General features: G+C 43.8%; 1 protein-coding gene across 5 annotated transcripts in view; it reads right to left on the reverse strand.

Moving 5' to 3' along the window:
- Positions 1 to 980: 980 nt before the first annotated feature.
- RPS6KA3 (ribosomal protein S6 kinase A3) overlaps positions 981 to 12,491 on the reverse strand; it is a 114,696-nt gene continuing 103,185 nt past the window's right edge. For all 5 annotated transcript variants that reach the window (XM_066357517.1, XM_066357516.1, XM_066357514.1 and 2 more), the window contains 3 exons: positions 11,962 to 12,079; positions 3,554 to 3,694; positions 981 to 2,586 (listed from right to left, as the gene is read on the reverse strand). In XM_066357517.1, the coding sequence (XP_066213614.1) occupies positions 2,464 to 2,586; positions 3,554 to 3,694; positions 11,962 to 12,079 (382 nt within the window). In that variant the 3' untranslated portion in view covers positions 981 to 2,463. The remainder of the gene's footprint in view (positions 2,587 to 3,553; positions 3,695 to 11,961; positions 12,080 to 12,491) is intronic.

Consider the following 12,491-nt stretch of genomic DNA (forward strand, 5'->3'; position numbering starts at 1 on the left):
ACCAGAACCACAGAGAACATAAATTAGGCTCATGAACTGCTTTTCAGGCAGAAAGCCTTCAGCTTTGTGAACATATAACTCGCTTTTCTCCAATAAAACTAGAAGTTGGACTAGGCAGAGAAGGCAATATCTTTGAAAGCAATCAACTTGGCATTCATATGCCAGCAGAGGAGTACCCCAGAAATATGTAGTTTGTGAACAACTCAGCTCCTGGTTGGGTGAGAGATAATCCGAAGGGAAGGCAGCATGGTGTTATGGGGGGAAACTGGATGGGAAGTTAAGATTCTAGTCTTTGCTTTGGGTCAAAGGTTCTTGACATGCAATATGAGAAAGTTGGACTAGATGACTTATAAGGATTTACACATTTACTTTAGAGTTCTAAAAGACTGCAATGGGAAACACACCTAAGCAATTATGGAATAGCATCAGTGTCAAAAACCTGAGCATTTATGCTCAGAGTTACATTAACATTTTAAAAGTGACAAGAATTTGGGGTGACCATGGTTTAAAACACTGAATAGAAAGAGAGGAAAAAAACGTTCTTTCTCGGCAATGGGAAGCATCTATCAAGGACTTAAAAACACTTTCTCCGTCTGGATCTTCTGAAATCCCTCTTCTTATGCATTTTTTAGAAGATAAACTTGCATCTGACTTCTAAGCAATCATCATTTTGTGTCACTTGGGCAGAAGATATATTATAGATTTTTTCTTTCTCTTTCATTGCATAGAGGAGAAATGAAGGAATATCAGTGGCTTCCCAGACAGCTGACCGCATGCTGTCGGCTTTGCACTCTCAAGGGGAAGGGTTACGGCCTCCGGCAGGGAAGAGAGAGTTCTGATGTAAATGGCTTAGTATGTGATGACGGAAGAACTGTGTGGACACATTTTAGTGAGGTAAGTGAAATCACTTTTTCCTTGCTCATAGGTTTTTCATATTACATACTGATGTATGCTAGGTAGCTTGGCAAACATACAGGTCGTAATGGATACAGAAATTTCTTTAATCAAATAAAATTATAGAAACTACCACATTAGATAGATGTACACAATGAATACTGTAATCTAAGCAGACTCAGTGACCATTATGCAAACTGATCATTTCTGAAGTCAAAAGGAAATATTACACAGCTAAATCATCAGAAGGAATTTCACAAACACTCAATGCTAGACATTCACTTACCTACCTTAGCTATGATTTCAGGTTAGAACAGATACTGTTTGATCAAGAATGTTTTATTCCCTAGAATAAGAAAGTTTTAATCCAATTTCCTATAGAGGCCTGTGGCTTTTATTACACTCAAATTAGTGTTTAATATGCAGCATCGTAATGGGGTAGAACTCATCATGATTTACCATTTTTTCAATAAAAGCATACTTTTCTCACAGGTATATAACAACAGATATGCTGTTATTCATATGTTCAATTCTGCATTTTGGTCTATTTAAACATGAAATAGCCAATGGGACTTGAATGACCTGTTGCTCAGTTTCCCTTTCCCAATCTCCTCACCAGGATTCTCAAAGGCCTTTGATGTATATTGGCAAAATTTCAAATTATATGCTAATACTAAGAATGGACAGTATTTAAGATTAAAAGTGTAAGAACTACTTCTTTAACTAAAGAAAAAAAACCCCTAAAGAGTTGCAAAGTATATGGACTAACTTCCTAGGTGTACTCCTGACAGCATGTGACAGACATGTAACTTCCCTACCATAACAGCTCTCTAGGCTAGTCTGACAGAGCACCCGACTTTAAGTAACAAACAAATGAACCAGTGAAACAGACAGGGGTAAGATATATACATTTTGGAAGTATTACATTCAACAGCTGTTCCACAATCTGGCCATTTTTAGGGCTGTCCAACAATACTGTTAATCCAGGTGAACTATTTAACCAGATTTAATAGTTAACCGATTAATAATAATAGATTCCAAGTTAAACAAGGCATGTATACATTAAAGAAAGCAGTACGGAAATGTACTGGATATGAACTGTTTACAAAAACATACAAAATGTTGGATGGCACAAGGGATACAGTGCTAATATAAACGGATTGTTTAAGCTAAGTGCTTAACATAAACGGTCCATCCCTATAACTAACAAAGAATATTTAAGGGACATGAAATATTTCCTATAAAAATAATGCTATATGGTGTAAAGTACTTTATTCAGTGTATTTTTTAGGTGGTATTCATATGTTCATGATTCTTCTTATTGATTCAGTGACTATATCTTCATCACGATTCCATTTCAGATCATCTGGAGCTCCAGGAAAATCTACCTTGCTAACAATCATGTAAAGCGAGAAGAGACGGAAGCGGGAGCAGCAGCAGGAGCAGCAGCATTGTGGGTACCAGCTGGGACAGTGTGTGCTTGCAGGTGTCTCTCAGATATGTGCTACCTGTCGCCAGAACTTGTGCTATCAGCTACACCGTGGTACCAAATATCTCACTGAGGTCACTTCACAGGGCTGTGGAGGTGATTTTCTTAATACCTCTCCGCTGAGCAAGAGTAGAGCGGCCCACTGGTTCCAAAACTGGTGACTGATTACGGTTTAAAGCAGAATATGTAGCTGCCATGGCACCCTGAAAACAGGAAAGAGTCAAAACAAAAATGACAATGGGGAGTCACGTACATAGGACATTAAATGAACACTTTTTCCCTGGATAATTTCATTAGCAAATTCATGTAATTTTATTAGGCTCATCATGAGTATAAGCACACTGGCCAGACCCTCTGATTGAACTGAACTTGCAGAGGTCAGTGTGGGCGGCTGAAATGATGGGTGAGAGAGGACAGGGATGGACCCTCCCCAGCCGGCCTCACTCCTCTCAGGCCCGTCAGTGTGGTTCCTTCGCAGTCTTTTACGTGAGAGGCAGCAAAGCACGCTCTTTGGAACATCTAGTCTGCTTTGCGTTGTGCACAAGAAAGCAAAGTATAAAGGAAATAAATCAATAAGCTTAGCTGATGAATAAATTCAGAAATTTAAAAGTCATTCCTATTTTTTGAAAGAGAGAGCAAGAGAGAGGGAGAGAGACAGGACAGGCAGGGACAGACAGACAGGAAGAGAGAGATGAGAAGCATCAACTCATAGTTGCGGCACCTTAGTTGTTCATTGATTGCTTTCTCCTATGTGCCTTGACCAGGGGGCTAGAGCTGAGCTAGTGACCCCTTGCTCAAGCCAGCGACCTTGGGCTTCAAGTCACCGACCATGGGGTCACATCTATGATTCCACACTCAAGCCAATGACCCCGTGCTCAAGCTGGTGACCTTGAGGTTTCAAACCTGGGTCCTCAGCATCCCGGGTTGACGCTCTATCCACTGCGCCACTGCCTGGTCTGGCTAGAAGTCATTCTTAAACTAGACTTACTACAATACTTCAGCATGGCTTGACTTTTTCCTTTCTTAATCACCCCCTGCAAGAGAATCCCACAGGAGAACTGAACGCAGGCTGAGGGAAAGCGAGAGGGACACGTGCTGCAACCTGGCGAGGACAGCTCCCAGTCTCTCTGGGCGGACATGCGGGCAACAGGGCCCGAGCGGGCCGCTCACCTTGACCAGATGGGGCGCGTCCTGTCTGTTCAGTTGGTACTGCGGCAGTTGGTCCCAGTGGACGATCCAAGGGTGTCTGAGCACAAGGGCAGCAGTCAATCTCTGATGAGGGTCCACGTGAAGCATCTTTGACACCAGGTCCTGTAATGGGAAGAATAATAACACAAGCTTAAACCTTTTTATCTGATTTCTTTTATAGCACTAGATACTATTGAGCATTTTTCTTTACTATGACACTTTTTTCTTGGTAGTAGGTAGACCCTTGGGCTCAAAGCAATTTGGTCAACAGGACAATTTGTTAAAAAAAAAAAAAGGCAAAAACCTAAGTCTCTCCTCCCTGAGTAACAGTAATTTTGGTGCATTATAAAGGGCGAATTATCATATTTTATATATCTTTTCTTTTTCTTGGCTCTTTTTTCCCTTAGGTATCCTGAGGTTTTGACATTTTTTTAAAGACTTATTTATGGTATTACAGAGAAAGGAGAGAGAGGAGAGACGACAGAGCAGAGAGAGGAGAGAAGGAAGGAGAGAACAAGAAGTATCAACTTGTAGTTGCTTCACTTTAGCTGTTCGTTGATTGTTGTATGTGCCTGGCCCGGGCAAGCCCCGGGCTTCGAACCAGTGACCTCAGCATTCCAGGTCAACGCTTTATCCACTGCGCCACCACAGGGCAGGCATAGGTTTCCTCATTTTTGTAAATTTATTTCTATGTAATTTTTAGCTGCTTATGCCTTTTTGGTGCTGCTGTTAATACTGAAAAGCAGAACTGTCCAACAATAGGAATTTAATTAGAGAGTTTTAAATGCCCCTCCCAAGATTACAGAATTCTATCTATCTATCTACCTACCTACCTACCTACCTACCTACCTACCTACCTACCTATGACATAGACAGACTGGAAGGGAGAGAGGTGAGAAGCATCAATTCTTTGTTGCGGCACCTTAGTTGTTCATTGATTACCTTCTTATATGTGCCTTGACCGTGGGGGCTACAGCAGACCGAGTGACCCCTTGCTCGAGCCAGCGACCTTGGGCTCAAGCTGATGAGCTTTGCTCAAACCAGATGAGCCCGCGCTCAAGCTGGCGAATTTGGGGTTTCGAACCTGGGTCCTCCACACGTCCCAGTCTGATGCTCTATCCACTGCGCCCCCACCTGGTCAGGCCAGAATTCTATTTATTTCTACTTCAAAAGCAACTCATGGGCATTACAGAAAAATCAGAAATATACAGAAGCAAAAAAACATGAAGAACACCCAGAATCATACTTTTCCAGAGAGAAATGCTTTCTATCAAAATGCTTTCCTATGCATGAAACACAGATCCATATATTTGCTATGTAGTAGTTTTATACTCTCTAAAATAACACCATTGTGATTCATAAAAGCCATGTACCATTTACTTCATTTTCATTCAAAATATATCTCCTGTGTATCCATTGAAGGCCGGGCATTCTGCTGGGCACTGGGTATTTGATAGTGAACATGACAGAAAGGAACTGTGACCTCAGCAAGCTTTCAGCCCAGTGAGGGAATCCCTTACAAAGCCAACCGCAAGTTCTTTGATGGGATGAGTAAGTGTGAGGCGCAGCTGGAGGAGCACAAGGAGATCTGACCTGAGCAGGGCAAGGTGGTTTTGAAGTGAGTCCTCTAGAGAAGTGTGAGACCTGAAGGACAAGCAGGCCTGGGTTAGAGAAGGAAGGGTGAAAGTGAGCATTTCAGGGAGATTAAGTGGGTTTGCGAGAAAGCTGTCAGGTGGGAGAGAGCCGGTCACATTAAGGATGTGATGTGGCTGCAGATAAAGTGGGAGAGGTAAGAAAGGACCAGACCGTGAAGGCCCTTATAGACCATGTTAGCAAGTGTGGACTTAAAGCCAACAGTGATGCAGTCAGGTTTGTACTTTAGAGAGAGTACTCTCACTAAGTGTGGAGGAAACTGAATTGGAGGGGCAAGCCGGCAGACTCCAGTTTGAGACTGGCAGGAGCATATAGCTTTGGCGGCGGGTATAAAAGATAGAAATACAGATGGAACTGAAGATACTGAAGGGAAAGAACCGACAGAATCTGGTGGTTGACTAGATACTGGGAATTGGGGAGATGTTAGTCCAAGTACTCCTGTTATTACATATATATAGTTTTTACTTTTAGTTAACATTAACAGCTAAGAACAGGAATAACTGAACAGAATTAGAAAAAGCAAAAACAATTAAGGACCTCCCTTCCAAATTCTGAATGTGAGTCAACGTGCTCTAAACGAAGAAGAGGTGGCAGAACTGCCCAGAGCACACCGCAGCTCTCTTATCATTTTACCCAGATCTGTGTTAACCAGCACACTTCTAGCCAAGTCACTCAGCATCCCTTCTGCTCCTGTCCTTCGACGGCTACTCCTAAGCTTTCTCTTTAAATGGTGATGCTCCCTGAATTCCATTCATGGCTCTCTTACCGCTCTGCTCAGACCAGCTCATTCATGCTCATGGCTTTAGTTACTACGCATGATGCCAACCACTTACTTACTTTATTTATTTATTTATTTATTTATTTATTTATTTATTTATTTATTTATACAGGGACAGAGAGAGTCAGAGAGAGAGGGATAGACAGGAACAGACAGACAGGAACAGAGAGAGAGAGATGAGAAGCATCAATCATCAGTTTTTCGTTGCGAGACCTTAGTTGTTCATTGATTGCTTTCTCATATGTGCCTTGACCACGGGCCTTCAGCAGACTGAGTAACCCCTTGCTCGAGCCAGTGACCTTGGGTCCAAACTGGTGAGCTTTTTGCTCAAATCAGATGAGCCCGCGCTCAAGCTGGCAAGCTTGGGAACTTGAACCCGGGTCCTCTGCATCCCAGTCTGACGCTCTACCCACTGCGCCACCGCCTGGTCAGGCACGATGCCAACTACTAACTTACATTGTCCACCCCAGACTTCCCTGCTAAGATCTACACTCATATCGCCAGTTGCCTAGTGGACATATATCTCTTAACTATGCATCACAGAAGCTTTTCAAATTCATGATCTAAATCGGCAATCATCTCTCCTCTCCAAACTACTTCTTTTGTATTCCACGTTTTGGTGAAGGACACCCCCCCCCCCCATTTACCCGAGGAAATGCACACTGCACATTCGATATCGGCTTCTCTTTTGCTTATGTCCAATAAACCAGAGTCTATTCTGTCCCCTAAATTTATCTTCCATTTGGTGAAAATCCCACAACTCTTATGGTTCAGGGGTAGTCTACCTTTTTATATCTACCGCCCACTTTTGTATCTCTGTTAGTAGTAAAATTTTCTAACTGCCCACCAGTTCCACAGTCATGGTGATTTATAAAGTAGGGAAGTAACTTTACTTTATAAAATTTATAAAGCAGAGTAACAGCAAGTTAAAGCATATAATAATAATTATTTACCAAGTACTTTATGTCAAATTTTTGCTAAGTTTGGCAGAATAAATCTTTATAAAACAACTTACTATAGTTAAATCTATCTTTTTATTTATAGTTTGGTTGCTCTGCTACCACCCACCATGAAAGCTGGAACACCCACTAGGGGGTGGTAGGGACCAGGTTGACTACCACTGGTTTAGATACTCATCATTCGTGACCCAAAATACTACAAAACCTTATTTGTAATGCCCCTAATATTAGGTCAGTAAAGACTAGATGAAATAATATAGTAAGAATGTCAGCACAGTCCTTAAAACATAAGTGCTTAAAATGGTAGCTATGGTCCTAGTCTTCTCAAAGCCATATATGACACGTATGTTTCATATGCTTGATGACATTCATATGTGTAACTTGATCTTGAGGGGACATACCAGATTGAGAGTCCTCTCCTCCAATTTTGTGGGTATTCACTATATTATATCATACATGTAATTACAAGCCTTTTTTTTTTTTAATTCAGTGAGAGAAGGGGAGGCAGAGGCAGATGCCAGCGTGTGCCCCGACCAGGATCCACACAGCACGCTCACTAGGGGTTGATACCCTGCCCATCTGGGGCATTGCTCCATTGTTCAGCAACTGAGCTCTTCTTAGTGCCTGAGGTGGAGGCTATGGAGCCATCCTCAGCACCCATGGCCAACTTACTCCAATCAAGTCATGGCTGCAGGAGGGGAAGAGAGATTGGGGGAGGGGGAAAGAGAGAGAGAAGCAAGAGGTGGAGGAGTGGAGAAGCAGATGGGCCCTGATCGGGAATCGAACCTGGGACCATCCATGCGTGGGGCCAATAGTCTACCACTGAGCCAACTGGCCAGGGCTACAAGTCTTAACTAAACAAATGAGCAAAAACTATTATGAAAATGGCATTTATAAGATACGCTGTGAAATGGATGCAGTGTTTTCTGCTCTATCTGTATCTCCTCCTCATCTGTGTTTCTCTCTCATTCAAAAAAGCCAACTGGAGTGCAAGTGAATGAGAACCAAATTATAGAAATTAAAGAAATAGCCTTGACTCACTTTAATTTATTAAAAAAGCAAGCAATGTTTAAACTCTGGTACTTGATTTGGTAACATTACTTGGTATGCCCCACAACTGATTATGACAAGTTTGTGGCAAACTCCATGGATAAAAATTATTGCTTCATGCCTGACTGGGTGGTGGCACAGTGGATAGAGTATCAAACTGGGATGCAGAGGACCCAGGTTTGAAACCCCGAGGTAGCCGGCTTGAGCATGGGCTCATCCAACTTGAGTGTGGTCTCACCAGCTTGAGCGTGGGATGACCAACATGACCCCAAGGTCGCTGGCTTGAGCCCAAGGTTGCTGGCTTGAGCAAGGGCTCACTCTTTCTTCTGTAGCCCCCTGGTCAAGGCATATATGAGAGAGCAATCAATGATCAACTAAGTTTCTGCAATGAAGATCTGATGTTTCTCATCTCTCTCCATTCCTGTCTGTCTGCCCTCTCTGTCTCTGTCACACACACAAAAATAATTACTGCATCACAGAGTGAACTTAAAAAAGGAAAATCACTGTAGCGCTTAACTTTTTCAATAGTTTCCCAAAACCTAGATAAACCCTAAATCAGGGGTCCCCAAACTACGGCCCGCGGGCCGCATGCGGCCCCCACCGCACTTCCGGAAGGGGCACCTCTTTCATTGGTGGTCAGTGAGAGGAGCATAGTTCCCATTGAAATATTGGTCAGTTTGTTGATTTAAATTTACTTGTCCTTTATTTTTATTTATTTTTTTCCTGAAGCTGGAAACGGGGAGAGACAGTCAGACAGACTCCCACATGCGCCCGACCGGGATCCACCCGGCACGCCCACCAGGGGCAACGCTCTGCCCACCAGGGGGCGATGCTCTGCCCCTCCGGGGCGTCGCTCTGCCGCGACCAGAGCCACTCCAGCGCCTGGGGCAGAGGCCAAGGAGCCACCCCCAGTGCCCGGGCCATCCCCGCTCCAATGGAGCCTTGGCTGCAGGAGGGGAAGAGAGAGATAGAGAGGAAGGGGGGGGTGGAGAAGCAAATGGGCGCTTCTCCTACGTGCCATGGCCGGGAATCGAACCTGGGTCCCCCGCATGCCAGGCCGACACTCTACCACTGAGCCAACCGGCCAGGGCCTGTTCTTTATTTTAAATATTGTATTTGTTACTGTTTTGTTTTTTTACTTTAAAATAAGATATGTGCAGTGTGCATAGGAATTTGTTCATAGATTTTTTTATAGTCTGGCCCTCCAACGGTCTGAGGGACAGTGACCTGGCCCCCTGTGTAAAAAGTTTGGGGACCCCTGCCCTAAATCCTGAGCATGACCTACAATGCCTTCCATAATCTGGGTTGTTTTTTTTTTTGTATTTTTCTGAAGTTGGAAATGGGGAGGCAGTCAGACAGACTCCCACATGCGCCTGACCGGGATCCACCCGGCATGCCCACCAGGGGGCGATGCTCTGCCCATCTGGGACGTTGCTCTGCCGCAATCAGAGCCACTCTAGCACCTGAGGCAGAGGCCACGGAGCCATCCCCGCGCCCGGGCCATCTTTGCTCCAATGGAGCCTTGGCTGCGGGAGGGGAAGAGAGAGACAGAGAGGAAGGAGAAAGGGAGGGGTGGAGAAGCAGATGGGCGCTTCTCCTGTGTGCCCTGACCGGGAATCAAACCCGGGACTCCTGCGCGCCAGGCCGACGCTCTACCACTGAGCCAACCGGCCAGGGCCCATAATCTGGGTTTATTGGCCACCATCTTACATACACGTACCCTGGACTAGTCATATCAAACTCCTCGAATCTCCCTGGACAAATTCGGCCTCTCCTATGGCATCATGACCATGAACAGCATGTGCTGATCCCTCAGCCTGGAATAAACTTACATCGTCCTCTTCCCCAAAATTATCTGGAAAACTCCTCATGGCTTCTGAAAAACTTTTCCTGAAATCTTTCTGACTGAGGATCATCTGTGACTTCTTTAACACAGAAAAGGTACCACTGTAACAGCACATGTGATACTAGTTGGCCATTTCCCAACTAGACTGTGAGTGACCTACAATCAAGAATTCTGAGTCATATCATTTACTCCTGGAGAATTCACTTATTAACTAAGCACAGTGTTGGTGATCAACACATAAATTAAAAAGGGAACAAGTATCCAGAAAAAAATGATTTGGATTAAGAAATTTCATTGTTAAAAAGGAAAAGGCTAACATTTAATTTTTTTCTTCTAGAACAACTTTTATTATTATTTTTTATCGAATTTATTGGGGTGACATTTATTGGTTTTTTATTATTGACATTTATTGGTTTTTTTTTGTTTTTTTTTTACGTTTTTCTGAACCTGGAAACAGGGAGAGACAGTCAGACAGACTCCCGCATGCGCCCGACCGGGATCCACCCGGCACACCCACCATGGGGCAACGCTCTGCCCACCAGGGGGCAATGCTCTGCCCATCCTGGGAGTCGCCATGTTGCGACCAGAGCCACTCTAGCGCCTGGGGCAGAGGCCACAGAGCCATCCCCAGCGCCCGGGCCATCTTTGCTCCAATGGAGCCTTGGCTGCGGGAGGGGAAGAGAGAGACAGAGAGGAAAGCGCGGCGGAGGGGTGGAGAAGCAAATGGGTGCTTCTCCTATGTGCCCTGGCCGGGAATCGAACCCGGGTCCTCCGCACGCTAGGCCGACGCTCTACCGCTGAGCCAACCGGCCAGGGCTTGTATTATTATTTTTATCGAATTTATTGGGGTGACATTTATTGGTTAATATAATTATATAGGTATAACATTTTGTTTTATTTATTTATTTTTGTATTTTTCTGAAGTTGGAAATGGGGAGGCAGTCATACTCTCGCATGCGCCCGACGGGGATCCACCCGGCACGCCCACCAGGGGGCGATGCTCTGCCCATCTGGGGCGTCGCTCTGTTGCCACCAGAGCCACTCTAGCGCCTGAGGCAGAGGCCAAGGAGCCATCCCCAGTGCCCGGGCCATCTTTGCTCCAATGGAGCCTTGGCTGCAGGAGGGGAAGAGAGAGACAGAGAGGAGGGAGAGGGGGAGGGGTGGAGAAGCAGATGGGCGCTTCTCCTGTGTGCCCTGGCCGGGAATCAAACCCGGGACTTCCGCACGCCAGGACGATGCTCTACCGCTGAGCCAACCGGCCAGGGCCTAACATTTCGTTTTAAATGCAATTATAAAACCAAATATTGTCTATGTAGGCATTAAACTGATTAGTTGAGGCTTCATTTCCATGCCAAAAGTATCTATAAATTTTGAAATACCCTAATTACTTAAACAATCACATCAACTCAATTTTCCACCTCTATGAAGAATCAGCAAGCACTTTTACCAGTATGTATCTTATGTTTTTCCTATTTTGAAGTAGAAAAAAGAGAATTTTCAATGAATAGAGTGAAACTAGAGTAAAGACGAAAAGCAAGACAGTGCCGTTCAGGGGACGGCCAATCTTCCAGTAAGAAAGGCTTTCCAACTGGATTTCAAGCTGACCCTATAAACTACACTACTCTTGACTGTGGAAAAGAGAAGACCGAAAAGAGAACACAGTACAGTTGTTCTAGGGGTTGAGGGCTTTGGAATCAGCTACTTAGCCTGGAACGCCCACATATACCTGGTGTGTAACTATGGACAACTTCACACTAATATTCTGGACCTTGGTTTCTTTCCTTCTGGGAAATGGGGATCCCACCACCCATTTTACAGGGTTAAGAGCATTAAACGGATAATTTTGCTGAAGTGCAGCATGAAGCACAGAGCAGACACACACTCCATGAAGACTAACTACCACTATAATTCTCATCATCTTCTCAACAAGAAGTAACCTTAATGTATAGGTAACAAAACCAAATCAAAGCCTTTTTTAAAGAAACAAAATAACTGGTCCATTTTTTGAGTTCAAGTTATTTGGTAACATCACTTCAAAATACTACTTTATGAACAAGGTTCTGATTGACCTTGTCTATTCTCCTGAAGGGTTATGAAAACTGACCTTCGCTGTGTCTGAGACGGAATTCCAGTAGCCACCGCTGAGGGAGAACTTCCCGCTGCCGATGCGTGCCAGTATCTCCTCTGGGGTATCGTCAGGGCCGTTCGCAAACGGGGTGTAACTAGTTTATAATCAAATTAAAATGTGAATGCACGAAATTGAGTTTTTGGTTGGTGAGCTTTCTATTTATTTGCAGTGTCCCAAAGTCCTTTAAGTAATTCAATTAATGTCATATTTAACGTGAAAGCTATTGACAGGAAGCCCCGCAAAGCACCGGGCCAAGGTATGTTACAAAATAGTAATTAGATTTAATATATAAAAGTATAAATACTTTAAGATACAAGAGTGAAAAAAAGGTATGGAAAAATCAATGTAAGACCTCAAGACGTTAATAAATAGTACACTATAGAAAGTTAGTAATGATACAGATATAAATGTGGCATATATATATATAGATATACATATGCACGATTGTATTATTAGGAAATGAGAACCCATAAGGAGAAAAGTATTACAACAAAGATTGAGTGATA

The sequence above is a fragment of the Saccopteryx leptura genome, chromosome X (assembly GCF_036850995.1).
Source record: "Saccopteryx leptura isolate mSacLep1 chromosome X, mSacLep1_pri_phased_curated, whole genome shotgun sequence".
Taxonomy (NCBI): Eukaryota; Metazoa; Chordata; class Mammalia; order Chiroptera; family Emballonuridae; genus Saccopteryx; species Saccopteryx leptura.